Source organism: Argentina silus (assembly GCF_951799395.1).
Source record: "Argentina silus genome assembly, chromosome: 12".
Classification (NCBI taxonomy): Eukaryota; Metazoa; Chordata; class Actinopteri; order Argentiniformes; family Argentinidae; genus Argentina; species Argentina silus.
In genome coordinates, this window is record NC_139666.1 from 11,510,647 (window position 1) to 11,526,963 (window position 16,317).

General features: G+C 37.9%; 1 protein-coding gene across 1 annotated transcript; it reads left to right on the top strand.

Annotated features, from left to right (window-relative positions):
* The first annotated feature begins 867 nt into the window (after window positions 1-867).
* dlx1a (distal-less homeobox 1a) lies at window positions 868-11,003 on the top strand. The gene is made up of 5 exons (XM_083681749.1): window positions 868-950; window positions 5,974-6,186; window positions 8,049-8,643; window positions 8,929-9,128; window positions 9,580-11,003. The coding sequence occupies exons 3-5, from the start codon at window positions 8,331-8,333 to the stop codon at window positions 9,841-9,843; spliced, it is 777 nt and encodes a 258-aa protein (XP_083537875.1). The 5' UTR covers window positions 868-950; window positions 5,974-6,186; window positions 8,049-8,330; the 3' UTR covers window positions 9,844-11,003.
* Window positions 11,004-16,317: the final 5,314 nt, after the last annotated feature.

Here is a 16,317-nt window from a genome sequence, read left to right on the forward strand (position 1 = left end):
GGAAAGATTTATCCCAGATTGCAGGGCCTTAGGGGTCAGCAGCCATACATGTGGGAGCAGTTTAAGATTTGTCTGAATAAATTGCAGTTTTGTGGGGGTATTACTAACGTAGCAAAAATGGACAACATCCAGGTGTCAGCTAGTCAGAGAAAATAATAAGAAACACTAATCAACTAGTGGGATATATGAGCTATTTCTCAATCATATGTTGGTATTATAACAGGTGATTATAGCAGTTTAACATTTACAGGACAGTGAGGGTCTACTTTACTGTCAATAAATGCTGCAGGAAAAAGATTACTTGTCCAATCTTGACTATTGGCTTTATTGACATGTGAGCATGATTTTTAGGACATTATACGAATGTTGATTCTACTAAATGTTGTATTTCTCGTTATTGTTTTTATCCTTTGTGGTTCATACAGCATATACATTTCTCCCCAAATAGCTGTCCTAAAGAGTAAAGATCTTCTGTATGAAATTATGAGTTCAGAATGTACTGTTATGGAGAAGTATGTTGGGCACTTACTGAAGCACAATGAATGTCTTTCTCCACAGAGGTTGAAATTATAGGCTGGCTCCTGCTTGCCAAGAAGAATCTTTTATGTCTTTCTGTGGGAAGGAAATGTTTAATCCAACCCCCACCGGGAAACCAAAAAGTAATGCATATCTCACTGTCTCTCCTGTCTGCTAGCGTGATGAAATCGAAATTCTAATGCATTTTACTTTTTCAAATAATATGAGTTGATGGACAGAGGAACCTCATATTTATGAACACCCGGGGTTTAATGCACTCTACAACACTGCCATTCCAGTGTTCCATTGAACAAAACATGTTCCAGAATATAAAGGAAAGGCAAAGCACAAAATGATTCCTCAGACTTTCGATCAAGCTCCTGCATTTATGGCAAAGTCGAAAGGGCATGTCAGTCCTCCTGCATCTAAGAGAGGTAATTATCCTTTTCCTGTCACAGAACAACAAACGATTGCAGGAGCTGAAATGTGTTAATAGGAAGGAGAAAAGAGGTTTAATTTTCAGGCAGCTGCATATCTACTTTTACTATGTTGTTATTCTCAGTGGTCATTTTGCCTGTATATGTTTTTGTGTATGTACACGTGTGTTATGGAGGGGTGGAGTGGGGATGTTTATGTCTTTCTTTGTGAGCTTTTGAGGGTATATTTATATGGCCTACACATTAACATATGTATTTATAGCCCTACACTTTCTTGTAGTCATCTTTTTTGTTGTAGCCATTTCACACTCTATATTGTCCAAGTAATTTCCCTTTCAGCATCTCTGTTTTTTACCTTTCAGAAAGAGCTGTGAATGGAAAGAAAATTATCACAATTACTCATATAATTGAGCTGTCTTTGTAGCAAGTGCAGCTTCAGTAGCCTTTTTCCATCAGCCAAAATGGTTTCATTATATGGCTTTTTCATATTCCCTGACACGGGGCTCCACTGAGGGCCTGGCGCGTGGATGAGATGCTGGGGGAACAGAGCGAATCATTAAGGTCACAGTAGGAATAATTATCCCAGCTATGGAAAGAGCATCTAGAGGCTTTTCTCTCCCCTAGCACAAATGCACTGTCCACGGCTTTTAGTCACAAAGAACTTGGTAACAAATGGAGCTTCCACCTACTACTTATACAAAGAAGAGAGGGGGAGAGTAAGAGACTTGTATCAACATGACAATTTTCCATCATTAAGACTAATGACAGGCACGGACTGTGGGGATCAAGGGGAACACAAAAAAGAGAGCGCATTCAGGTGTTGGCTGAGTGCTGACCTCCTTCCCCTCTTTGTTGGCGACTTAACTCTTAACAAAAACTAGAAAGAGGCTCCAGACTAAGGCGCAGTAGCAGCTGAACTTCAAGCAGCCCAGTCCTCCATGGGCAAATGACTTAATTGGGAAATTTGCATGTTTCCCATTTGTGGGGAAATTAATTCAATAAGGCATACATTTGCAGCCATTTAATTAAGCATTGTTTTAACGTGGGTCACACTAAATTAAACAAATACTTTACTTTATCCCGTGTATAACGTGCCCCTCTCCTATTCCTTTTCTTCTTGTAATCCCGTTCTTCAGTAAGATCATGAAAAACCAACACTTCATTATATTTCAGTCCCAATGATTCTCTTGAATCGATTTTCTGATTAGTTTGACGTTTTTGGATGCCCAATTCATTTCATCTCCAAAGCAACAGCTACAACTGTAAAACATCAAAAGTGTCAATGTAAGACTGGTTTATTTTTATTTTAGCTGAATTAAGTAACAGACATCCTTTTTCCCCAGCTCCACTCAGGTAATTGGTCATTTTGTGGCCAATTTCAGGCAGGTTGGAGGCTTGCCGCCACACACTGACCCCTGCTGCTGCTGTAATGGGGAGCAGCGCTTCTCCCAGAGTCCATTGGGGGTTGCCACAGTGTGTCCCTTGCCTTTTCACATTCTCAGGCGAGACAGAGGGAGTTCCAGTGTATCACTTTTCATGGGAGAGAATATCATAGGCCCAATGTTTTAAGAGCATTTTTTACTTACCGTACTGTATTTTGGTATAATATAGAACTTCAGTTATTGGTTAAGATTGTCTGAACAGGGTTTTGGACAACCCCAGGACTTGTCCATATCAGAGCCTTCTCAATTTCTCTTTTTTACAGACCCCTCTCAAAATACTGGAATATGGGAAGTCACTCAATGCAGTATTATTCAGTGTGTAGGTGTCCATTACTAGCAATGTCTGGAGACAATTAGGTTAGCCTGATCTTCCAAAGACTGATTTGGTACTATGCTAAAATTCCCTAAGCCAAGCAAGGCAAATATGCAACCTGGTAAGAAAATAATAATGAAAAAATAGGACTAGAAGTCATATTATAGGCTTGGGAAACATTCACAGATCACAGGTCCAAAAACCTGAGTGAACAAACTGCTTTTTTATTCAACCTTTGACAGTATATCATTTTCTCAAAACAGCACAACAACAGTTGGAGAACAACCCTGTCAATTTCAAACACAGCTTTATAGAGTATTTGGGATCCAGTGCTTGTTCAGTGTCACTTTATTTTCAATTGGAGTTGATCTAACTTCACATCAGGAAGTCCTATAGACGGATGGTTGTTTGGATATGTGAAGTGACTCAGACTGATCCACGGAGTGGTCGCTGGGCCGTGATCACTCAGGAGCAACAAGTCCAGCTTGGCTGTTCTTCTGGAGCAATGGCTCAATACAGCCAACATCTCTCCCAGTCCAGCCAAAGATCCACACAGCATAGGTAGGGTAGCTAGGAGACAGAAACAAGACAAGCAAAATGTTATAAATATCATTAATCTCTCCACAGGTTTATCAACTACATGAGTTAAATCAAACAACTGACTGTTGAAGGTAAAGTAAATTATGAATTTAAACAAGGCTCCCTGGTGCAGACGTGATTCAGTGACAGTGCAGATCAGTGAAGGTTTTATACACTGAGTCTGAATTCTAACTCCCTCTCACTTCCCCTATGTATTGTAATCATATGATACAATCTTATGATATACAATTCCATGATACGTTTTAGAGTTTTATACGTCTCTTGCCATCTGTCTGAAATAACTAAGGGCCAATAACATAGTATTAAGCATATTGTTCTATTATTATATACCAATATTGCAAACTCACAATATCTTATAATAATAATTTCACAGTTTTGCAGTTATATAAAGAACGTATCACGGCAGCTCAACATAATAAATAATAATGAATGCAATTTATCAATTGTGTTGCATTTTTATTTCCTTCACATCATAATGGCATATTTGTTTCACAAACCCAAATCGATTCACTTTTTGATGCTACATTGAATGTGAAAATAGACCTCTAAAATTGAATTAATTTGTCTAGTTAGTGCCAAGTGAAGCAGCAAATTACAATAAGGCAAAGACCTCCAAGAGCAGAGAAGGAAGCAGGAAAAAAAATTCCATCCAGAAATTGGTTTGATCACATTTGGTTAAGTTACAATATTGCATCAACAACAGATATCAGAAACATATCAACCCAAAATAAGATAATGTGAGAGAATTTTGAGAATTGGTCTGCCACAGTGTCGAATGGAGCGTGATGCAGTTCAGTAGCACTGTTGTCACTGTAGAACGTACGCCTTCTTTAACCTTTTTGGGGGTAATACAAATATATGTGAGAATAATTAATGTCTAACGTGTGCGTGTGTTCACTTATTGTTGGTTTTATTGCATTAAGAACAATATAGCAATCATAACAAAGCTCCCATAGTAGATTTTTACACTGCTCTCTTATTAGAAATGCACAATGTGGAGATATTAGCAGGAGCACCATCTGCCTATACAGATAGAGGTGATTCACAGAGGAGACACTGTACATGGAAAAAAAAAAGATAACAAATGGACAAATAATGTAATATTTCTCATTCCAAGCTACAAACTGTCTCTTTGTGCAACATTTACATCTGCAATGCACTGTATGTACATATTCAAGAGCAACATTATTCGTAGAATATCACAGACCAAGCCATTTGATTAGCGTGTTCCACTCCAACTGAGGAAATGAAACAAATCGGAGTATCCTGTGCCACCAATAACAGTAATTAATCATTGACATTTACTTACATTTACCCTGGACCTTCTACAGTCTGAGGCAGCATAAGGACAGAATTAGTTTAGCCAGTCATGCAGGGAAGATTAATCTAAGAGACTTATTTTTTTTCCAGAGACACAGCATTAATATTTGGTGATAAAATGTAGTTTGGCGTGGCAGTTAAAGTGGGGTTTCCATCAGTGGCCTCAAATGAAGTCTGTGACACTCCAGCCCTTGTCCCCTCCACCCCAGCACTGGCTGCTAACCCTCAGGTGAAGAGCAGCAGGTGTTAAAACACACTCAGCCATAGAGCTACTCACAGCTAATGAGTCCTGTCTCCTTAAACTCTCTCTGTCTCTCCCTCATGCTTCCATGCACACAGGGCTTTATTTTTAGTGTAGCCAGTAGAGCAATGCCATGATTACATCCGAAGATGTAGACATAACCTGTAAGACTGACCAGTACAGGTTCCCTCCGTTTGTAAGAAGCCAATAATATAACCATCTAATTAAATACATTTCAAAGTAAGTGGTCCCTAAAGTATGAAATTAAACATCATAATTCATTTAGAGTTAGTTGGATTGTTACTATAGCATTGAACTAAAATAAACCCATGAAGTTACTTCTCACTTATTGAAAATAATAATTCCTTCATTCTTAGAAAAACAAGATCATTTTCCATATTTGAATATTGGGGATATTGTATTATATCCCTCTAAACACTAAGTGGATCACAATAAATTCTAAATGCATTTAAGAAAAGCAGTAGGCCTATTAGACTTTACCAATGTAATGTGCATCTGAATATCATAATTCGCATATTTCATTATCTTTAGGACAATTATTAAAATGTGATTGTATTTCTCTGTCGAGACTTCTCTTTAGAACTACAGTATTTTGTATCTATTAATGGCCTAAAATACATTGCTCAGAACACGCATGTTCGTCTTAGAATTCCAGTTTGCAGATACTATAATCGGGGGAAAATAATGACAGTTATCAGTCGCACCCACCAAGTGCCCATAAAAATGTCCTCTGTTCTGGAAGATGATAATTATTGGTTGTACTACTATTATCATTGTCGCTGTTGATAAAGAAACCCTTGAGGTATTTTTCGAATGTAATTCCAGATACAAATTACATTAAATTGAGCCATTTTAAAGGAGAGCACTGTAGTTTTCTTTATAAGCGAATATTTCACAGAATTCTTCAAATTCAGAAATCCACTGACAGTTGGCACATTGCGAACAAGATATTTCGCACCGTGATGTCACCGCTCGCATTTTCAAAACACATTTGTAAGTTGCTTGTTCTGCTTTGAGTTCAATTATGTAATTAGGTTGATAATCACAGTGACGGAATTTAACTGCCTTTAATTTGTTATTCAGGTGGAGATTTTAAACTGCCGAGGGAACAGACTAGTGGTGTTTTTGCTTACGGCTCATCCATTGCAGACGGACTCCATAGAAAAAGTAAAATGAAGATCTGGATTCTCGCTGCTTCTTCATCACTCTTTATGAGTGATGCGCAATGGAGCTTTTCTGATCTCCGATGGTGGGGATTTATTTTCATCTTTTTCATCACATGATTTTGAAAGTTGAGTAAGTGCAAATAGCCTTAATCATCATTGACAACAGCTATCTCAATTCTAATTGAAATATGGAGCCGATTAAATTAGCGTATACTGTCAACTGCAGCATGCATGCCCTGTTACATGGATTGGTGTGGTTTTGTCTTTTTTTTTTTTTTTAACTCAGCCAAGAGCAAAGAAAAACTGCTTGCTGTTTTCGTCAGTTCAGTTTAATCAAACGTCCATGGACAATCATTGTTCAATGTCTTTAGACTATGCATAGACTTAATGGTAAACCGGCCGCACCCCCATCCACGCTGGGAATCAATTAAAGGAGCCTATGTTTAATATAGGGCTGTTTTACGATTAAAGTAGCCTACATTCATGTTTTTATTCGAAACATTTAATTGAAAAATTATTCATTTGAATATCAACACAAAATATGATCTTGGTCGACGGATTTACCAACTGCTGTGGTAACTAGACGTCTGTTGAGCAAATTAATCTTCTAACCATGGCTGTATAATCTGCAGCAATGGTTAGCCTGGCTCCATATTGAATATGGTATATTATCTATTATCTATTAACTATTCTATTAACTATTTCCTCTCCAATAATGACGACTGGCTGTGAATAATGTATTGTATGGTAAAAACGACACATTCTTCAGCCATAATCAAGCAATAATGTGTTTAATTTTAGTTACGTTTCATTGTAGGCCTACATGTATAGCCTTTCTCGTTCGTCTGTATTATCATCTCTATGATAACCCATAAATTACTTGTTTGCCGAGATCTCAGAACATTGTCTTTTGTCATTGTTCTATAGCCTACTTGTACAGATACACATCCATGCCTATCACGCTTTATCCCACACCAAGATCACTGTTGGCTGAAGATCACTCGAGACACAAATAATATTTTAGCGTGTAGGTCTACCTCTTGAAGTTATATTACTGTACATTTACTGCATACATGGGGACTGGAGCAGTACGATGATGGGAGATGCTGTAGCTAGTCCAGGGTCAGGACTTAAAACAAGTTTAAAATTATGTTTATTTTGTCAATAATATGTGGTGCATGTTACAGCACCTTAGCTTACACCTAACATTCAACAGGACATCTTTGCTCACCTAATTGAGGCCGCGTGCCATTGCAAGTGTTAAATATATGGCTAATTATGCGTATGAAAATTAAACATCAGTGTTATGCTAATACAGCTTGCTTCAGCTGTGGATCAGAGCACTTGAGACTGGCATTTAATCAAATGGTCCTGTAAGTAATCCATCTGGGCATGTGAACTCCAAAAGACATCATCATATTGAGCAAGGCTATTTTAATTTATTTTGAGATATTAAAATATCTTAAATAAAAGAAAACAGAATATTGCTGTAAAATACTTTATCTAGGCTACGCCTCAAAGGTATGGACGATATTAGATATAATTAATAGATAAGTATGCTTATAGATAAGATAATAACAATAACAATATATCTTAAATGTTCAAATGAATGACCTATCACCATAACGAGTCTAATCACACATGATTGAATAACATGGCCTATTACTTCATTAGTACGATTGGATTACATTTGGGCAATTATCATATTACATTATTATTATTATTATTAGTAGTAGTATTATTATTATTATTATTATTATTATTATTATTATTATACGTATCATTATCATTATTATTATTACTACTATTATTGTTGTTTTGTTTATTAGCAAATGGCTGTATTTGATTAATTGTGTATTGTTTCTTAAAATAAGACATTTGGGATTTTGGTGTCTATTTGCTTATCTATTTCATTGCAACCTAAGCAATGTTTTTTTAGAAAATTGTCATCTCAGAGCTGAATCTCAGGTTTGTTGTTTTTCTTGAGTTTAGCAGGTCCTTCGGACCCAACCCCAGGATCGCCAATCGGCATCATTCTTGGATAGAGTGGACCAATCAGCGACCGTCTTTGATGAATATTCATGAATCCCTGATTCAAACCTTTGAGCGAGTTTGTCTGGATCCACTGCATCATACCTAGACTTTTCACAGAGACAAACTACATTTTCTTATGAATGGAAAGAGAAAAAATCCGTGCAGCTTAAATTGGGATCCATCCTTCACTGAGATCATAGAAGAAAACAAAAAAGGAAGAGAAGAGATCCGCCAGAAGAGATGACAATGACTACAATACCAGAAAGTCTTAATAGCCCTGTCTCAGGAAAAACCGTTTTCATGGAATTTGGGCCACCGAGTCAACAAATGTCGCCTTCTTCAATGTCTCACGGACACTATTCCATGCACTGTTTACATTCTGCTGGTCATACTCAACACGAGAACTCCTACAGTCCAGCCTCATCATTTCCTAGATCTTTGGGTTATCCATATGTTAACTCCGTCGGCAGCCATTCCTCAAGTCCATATATCAGTACTGTGCAGTCCTACCAAAACAGCTCGGCACTCACACAGACACGGTTAGAAGATACAGGTAAGCGTAAAATTTCATATTTTTCGCCTGTATAATGTTCTTGGAACGTGCAGGCATTTCTTTTTCAGTCCAGCGAGCAACCGTTGGATTGGAAAAGCAGCCCAGATGTTCGGGTATTAGGCTTGGTAATTATTTATTGCGTAATTCTATAAACAATGTATGCAATTAAGGGTAATTATACCTAAACTACAGCCTGTAAAACTTGCACAGTGATGCTCATTGCTGTGGAGCAACGTTGGCGCGAGCTGTCTCCTGAGTAATTTTGCTCTTTCCACCCCTTCTCAGCTCCAGAGACGGAGAAGAACACAGTTGTAGAAGGCGGAGAGGTGCGGTTCAATGGGAAAGGAAAAAAGATTCGAAAACCAAGGACTATCTATTCAAGTTTGCAGCTACAGGCTCTAAACAGAAGATTTCAACAAACTCAATATTTGGCATTGCCAGAGAGAGCCGAGCTTGCAGCTTCGCTGGGACTCACTCAAACACAGGCAAGTCAAGGCATCATTTTTATTTCTTAAATCGTGAAGTTTTGGTCACAGGACACTTGAACTCATGTTCCCTTTTTGGTTGAGTTCTGTTCGCATATGTTACATAGAGCTCTGTTTAAGATAAAATGGAATGAATAACATTGCAGACTATCGAATTTATTGTTATCATACATTTAGCCTATACGGCTCTAACACAACGTCTATTTCATGGGTGGGTGGGTGAGATAGACTACTTATTACAGTGTGCATGAATATAATCATATCGTTTGAATGGCATCAGCACATAACGGCAAGGGCATAGCAAAGATGTATCCTTTCACGTTTTTTGCGAATACAAATTCAATGATTTGCCCTTGACATTATGGGATATAACCGACTCTTATCATTTGTTTTAGATTGGTTTAATGCTCTAACCCATTCATTAATAATTACCTTAATTATATATTTTCAGGTAAAGATTTGGTTTCAAAATAAGCGATCGAAGTTCAAGAAACTGATAAAGCAAGGTGGTGGCACAATTGACATCAACGTTTTAAATCAAAGTTTAGCCAATGGTCGCGGACTTTCGACCGGCTCTCCCCCAGTAACCCCGGTTTGGAGCTCACCGGCCACCGTGAAAACCTCGATGGGTACCCCAGGGTCTTACATTCCCAGTTACACCTCATGGTATCCAACTGCACACCAAGAGTCTATGCAGCAACCGCAGCTCATGTGAACAGAGACCGATAGACCCGCCCCGCCCTCTATACCGCCATGGCCCTTGTCAGGAGATTTTGGGTCAACCACCCAGCGTGGCCTTGCACTGGCCCGCTGCAGCCATGCACAGATGTAATCCGGAGTTTGCTCCCAAAGTTGCCAGCTGACATATCGACCTCCTCATAACGACTGACGGTACAAAGAATGGCACAGAGAACAGCCTGGGAGCCGAGAGACTGAAATGGCACCGTCTGCGCCCGCGGGCAAGAAGATCTTTCATGCCCACGACAGACACCGGATATTGTTATGAAAAATGGGTCCTTCAAGCTGCTGTTATTATCTTTTGTGACATTTTAATAGGCTATGTGTTAAAGTAAATATATTGAGCTGTAACAGTGAGAGTATATTTATACTAGGTTTGATTTTATGATTTTCTAAATATCTTATCCCATTCAATTATGATAAAATAAGCCCGTGAAGCCTATATGTTACCAAGATCTGTGTTGGCCTATCAGATGTAGGCCTTTCTCTTATTAAGGTCAACATGATGAAGAATCCTGACCTTAACCGCTGCATCAAAACAGACAAAAACGCTGTTGGTCCTTCAGACCTGATCAACCAATGATGCCAATAATACAAGTGAGAGTTTACCAAGTAGGGCTACTTTGTATGCCCTATTCTTATTTTGATTGTCATGGAATTGAATCATTAAAAACGATTCAGCTGTTCGTCGCTCAACTGTCACAGCCAGAGTAGGATATATAGCCTAGCGCAAGCCATTGCGCAAGCCACACGTTATTCTATTCAATTGTTTTTTGTGTGTGTTAATTTAAGTTAAATTATTAAGATTAGTTTTTTTTTTTTTTTTTCAAAGACTGTGTTGATTTAATATCAGGTGTGTTTGAATTATGAAATGACAACAACGTGTTGTTAATGCTGCACTAATACAGCAAAACTCCTCTTACCACGGAGCCCAAAAGTTAAACAAATGTTATAACGATTTGCTGCTTTAGAAGAGCATTAAGGTGATCCCGAGGATGTCAATTGTTTGTCACTGTTTTTATGGAAGTGTTGAGCGGGCGGATGTAAATAATAGGCATTTTCAGCTTTGATTTGTGCTGTACTAATCGATACGTTGTGAAATAGGTTTGTATGTGTTCATTAAGATAAATGTGTTTAGCAGGCTATATATATATATATATATATATATATATATATATATATATATATATATATATATATATATATATATATAGTTTTGTATTGATCACTTTAATTTATTGCTTTGTTTTATGGAATTTATGTACATAATGTGTAAAGTTTGAAAACAGTAAAACTATGATTTAAAAGGACGGTATCACATGTCAGACTCCTTATAAAACACAATATAAAGTGTCCAGCCCTCATTGAGTTGCCTATAGGCCAAGCTAGGCTTATGTTTAGATAGTTTGTGGCCACGGCGCTCCAATGTTGGCCTTTGGGATGGGAACAATTAATGCAAAGTGAAACCATATGACGACTCGACAGGTTTCATCATTGAAATGTGATAACTTAGCCTTAATAATCAAAACTAATGTAGTGCTATAAAATAGTCTTACAAACCAACCCATGCTCTAAGGCTATGGGCTACCCATGATTTTTAATTTATATTAGCCCGACTAAAACCCACTGTGCAATAGCACACGCTTATAAAGCTATAAATAATATATTGTCCATGTTAAATATTTTAACCCTCTGTTGGACGTGGGTAGCGCATGTTAGGCCTATCCGTTTTTCAGACCCGTCTACTGCTGTAGGCCTATATCGCCGCGCTGGAGACCTGCATCGTCGATTATGTGTCGGTCTCTATGACATTGTAATTCCTTCAACAAAATAGTACTTGTTTCTTTTCATTTTCATTTAGCCGCTATAAGCTCCTTTCTACTCGTCGGTGGTTCAACAAACCCCGTTTTCATCGATGAATAGGGGAGAGAGCAATGGTGTGTGTTAAGTGAATAATTGGGCGAGAGGCAGGTGCTGCAAAAAGACTGGTTGGATAAGGGGGTTGGGTAGGGGGAGTTTAAATGCAGATAAGTAAAAGTGAAAAGTTCAAAGGGGCTCTTGTTTGGGGTTGATGGTTTAACTGCGCTTTTACAGAAAATTCTGAAGCACCCAATGAGCTGAGGAAAGGAGCAATTGAATGAAAACAATAGACTGCAAATATCCAGTGCATCCGTTATATACTCAGTTATTCTATAATTCACTGTTCTATATTTCATACAGTCTATATTATATATTATATCATATAGCCTATAAAATCAAATACATTTATTTGGAGGGAATAGGCTTATGTAATGATAGTAAAAGATAATATAGGCAATTGCAGACACAACTGCGCGCTTACGTCCTGGTGTTTATGGTAAAGCCTTAAAGGGAAATATTTTGTAGGCTACTCTGTTTAATTTCTAATGCAAAATCACGTGGATGTGGGTACGTGTGTGAGTGCGCTCAAGCGTATTTAGCCCAAGGCTAGAGAACTCCAATGAATATGTAAATGTTATCGTTCAGCAATTAAGATGACAAATTTGACACAATTTGTGTGGCCTGCAAGGATGCTCTCTTGTTAGCCGGGTTGGCCAGAAAAGGCCCAAGCCTTCCCCTGAGAAAACCCGCAGCAATCGTGTGGCTTACTCTCGGCCACAAATTGCCCTTGAGTGGCATTGCAATGCAATATCTATAAGAGTGTTACTGGAATTATTATAACGCTTTTATTATCATTATCATTTTCATTATCATTATTACTATTATTATTGTCAGGTTATTGCTGGTGGTAAAAAAGACTAAGCGTTGGTCTTTTTTTGTTTGTTGTCACCGAATGCATGAATATGTTTTTTTATACCATTACACTTATCCAAACCTACTCATGTAACTTTTCAATTCTACCTTTCCCATTACGACTATAAGATATGTAATTTGAATGTTTCGCATTCATTTGGAATGGTAGGTATTTTATAAGGATTATAACCTTGTGAAAACAATAACCTTGATATTAAAACATGTGAGTTGTATAGCTGAAATAAGCTACATACATCTCGTTTTCCTTCGAAAGACTGGTGCAGCTGCACATCCAAGAGGGTCAGTGTTATTTCACTGTATTCTCCCCTTGATTACGAGCCGAGCCCATCAAACCCAACATAATTACAGTAATTTCGCCCTTATTTATTCTAATGCAGTTTCCCATCTCTGGGGTAATTATGAGCAATTTTTTCGCACGGGGAATCTTTCTGCGTTAACAAAAGAGATAGTGCACTGAAAGAAATTTGCTTCGCGATGAAAAAAGTTAAATAGGTGAGCTGCCATCTCCACGCTGTTCCCTTACATGTAAGGCTGGCAAATTGCTTGCAGGTGAATAGCGCGGTATTGTCAATGCGAAGAGGGTTCAAAATTAGCAAAGCACAATGCAAGAGTAATGAAGGCAGCAGCTAAATTACAGAACCAGTGCAGGCGTATTTCATGCCCCTATCCATTCATATAGCACCCATTTCCTGATTTAAATACAGAATCATTCGTAATGTCACATGGTATTGTGTTATCTCCGGGATAATAAATCCCTGATTTTTAATGTTTTTTTAAAATATTTTTTTAATTTAAATGACAATAAGGTAAACAAGATTAATGTTCACACATAATTCAATATAATAACGTTTATTTTCTAAAGGGATAAAATAAAATAAAAAATATTACCTACTAGCCTAGAATAGCCTGCATATAACATATACAGTAAATACAATTTCCTGATGTGTCATCTTGTATGAGATGAGGAAAATGCTGTCCAATAAAGAAGAAACATAGGCTATCTGTGATTAAAATAATAAAATATGTCATATTTCACTGAATAAGTGCAACAGTTTGATAGTTATGAAAGTCGTTATGTCCGTAAATACCCCATATAAAATAATGGTTTCCTGGTGCATAATAAAAAGCCTACTCGGTAATAAAAAAAACTTAATACAAGTTTAAACACGTCGCCTTATTGTTAAAAAATACTCCATACATACTTACCTGAATCTCTAAGAGGACCACGCAGACCTTCTCTTTGTCAGGATTTTAAAATTCACGGATTTAGAGAGAGATAAGTGAGAATACCATCCTGAAGCCTGGGCATAGGTTGAGCGCTTGAATCCCATAAACTGTTGCCCATGCAGTGTTAAGTGCTTTAACAGCAGAGTTCGGAATATGACTGAAAATGTCTGCTTTATTTCCCCTCTTTATAGCTGCTGATGGAAAAAAATTGTAGATTATTAGCATAAATGTTTACTCCTCATTACGCTGATGACATTGTGCACTCGAGATCTTGGTAATCTTTGGGAAAATTATGAGTAATTTTTAAAAATTTAAAGCAGCAGTTACCATGCAATTCAGGCTAATTCTGCGTAGGCTCCACACGGATATAATTATCGTCGAGTCAAGATGTTATGCTAAAAACTATGCATTGATATTCCCATTTATTATGTACATACAACTTTGACAATGTTGATGCTTGAAATAGCTGGAAATTGTCTTGCGCAAAAATTACAGCCCATATTAGGACATCTAAAATTGCGAAGAATTATATAGTAATTGCAGGCTTTCAGATCGGAAAGCCAGAATGCTCAAACTAGAGCAAATGTGGATGAAATTACAGATCTGGGTATAAATTAGGATAGGGGGTATGGCATTTTCAAGTTGACTGCAGGATTCCGGAAGTATAAAGCCACATCGTTGCTAATCCGTAAGGGAGAAGACATGCAGTGCGCAATGAGAGAAAGTCCTGTGATGATTTTCATTAATTATTGTATAAGACTTATTTTTATATTAGACCCATACACATTTTAGCGAGACATCGAAAACGTTATGCAAGCAATCATATTGAGAGTTGCTATTAATCCCATGGGTAAAAGGCACGTTTCCATGAAGTGGAAGTTATTGTTGCAGACATAGGAATGACTAGAAACATTCAACAATATCAGCTAAAGGCAAAACGTTTCAGGACCTCTCAGGAGTAGGTCTTTTGAGGAGAACCCATCCAAATGTCTCCAGGGAAACTGTCACGGCACTTTACAAGAGTACGGTGCATTACGCACGTACTGGCTGGCGCATTACGCACGTATGCTAAATGTGTGAAACCGAACACATATGAAACATCACTTATTAGGCACATCGACGTCGGAGGATTGTAGCCTACAAATTCAACTTTGTATATAGCCACAAATGTGTGTCATTTTTTGGCTCCACGGGCTCACTTAACATGTGGTATAGGCCTCTGCCATCCCGAGGGACTCGTCATATCAAGATAAAGCAACGACAGCCCCAGGGAGAATGTTCCATCTTGTAATGTGGCAATCACTGACAAGGTACATCCTTATTATGCAAAACGATTCCATTTTATATGGCTTATGATCACTCAACCAAGACGAGCTACGGGTCGACGCGATGATCAAACCTTTATTAAAGGCTGTATGTCCCGTGCAACACCACATATGCTTTATGTAGACTGAGCTACATTTTAGTGTATTATATGGACCAAATTATTTGTCGCCCTCGATTATTTAGCAAATACTGGCTTGACATTTACTTTAAATTATTTAGCAGAGGATATCTCAGGTTTCATAATGTTTGCATTTGTTTTGTAAACGACAAGTATTATTTATCAGAGAAAGAACATACCATTTCACCAGAAATATTATTGCAAATAATACAATCTATTACCTATTTTGAGTAATCCCTGTTTACTAAAAATAGGCCTAGACAATTAAAAGTGTTCTTATAGGCTATGGGCAAATTATCTTTGTGCGCACCGATGAGAAGGGCCTTGTGTTGTGTGAGTGAACACGATGTGAGAAATGTTTCCATGTTGTTTAGCTCTAGGCGGTCTTTGGGTCTAGTTTTTTGGTTGGGCTGAGTTCATAAAACGTCTGGAGAGCGGGGCTCTGACTCCAGAGAGTCTGAGGGGTTGAGCTCAGTCATACGCCCTCATCTTCCCTTTCGCATGCCAAGGCGTGTTGCGTGCCTTCGAATACTCCAGTTCTCTCTGCGCCCCGGGCACTGTGTCTCGGCTCGGTTAATCATCTTGTCTGTATCGGGTTCCCTGAACCATACCGAGGGAACCGAGATAGATTGACCGTGTTCATAAAACATTAGTTAAAATCTAACAATTTGCTACCAATAAAGACAATACATGTATAACCAAATGGCGTTTTTTGTTGTTCTGTTTTTATATGCGTTATATGACATATGTTCTAGGCTTATTACCAGAAGTGTATTCAGCTTAAAACATATAAGGACATTTTGCGAGAAACATTAGTTAGAACAGTTAGAATTGTGTCTTTTGACAGACGCGGCTGGCGCCACGGCTCTGAATGGAGGCGGAGTGTAAGTTTCTACTATGTCTTTTCAGAAAAAAACAATAGCTCCACGTATCTAACACGAAATGACACGGAGTTTTAAATCAAATAAAGCTGTGATCTCAGTTAAG

Bases quoted from the DNA above. Each gene is read 5' to 3' on its own strand.
- dlx1a (XM_083681749.1), top strand. From the start codon at position 8,331: ATGACAATGACTACAATACCAGAAAGTCTTAATAGCCCTGTCTCAGGA. The intron at 8,644-8,928 runs GTAAGCGTAAAA...ACCCCTTCTCAG, and splicing joins GACACGGTTAGAAGATACAG to CTCCAGAGACGGAGAAGAAC. The intron at 9,129-9,579 runs GCAAGTCAAGGC...ATATATTTTCAG, and splicing joins TGGGACTCACTCAAACACAG to GTAAAGATTTGGTTTCAAAA.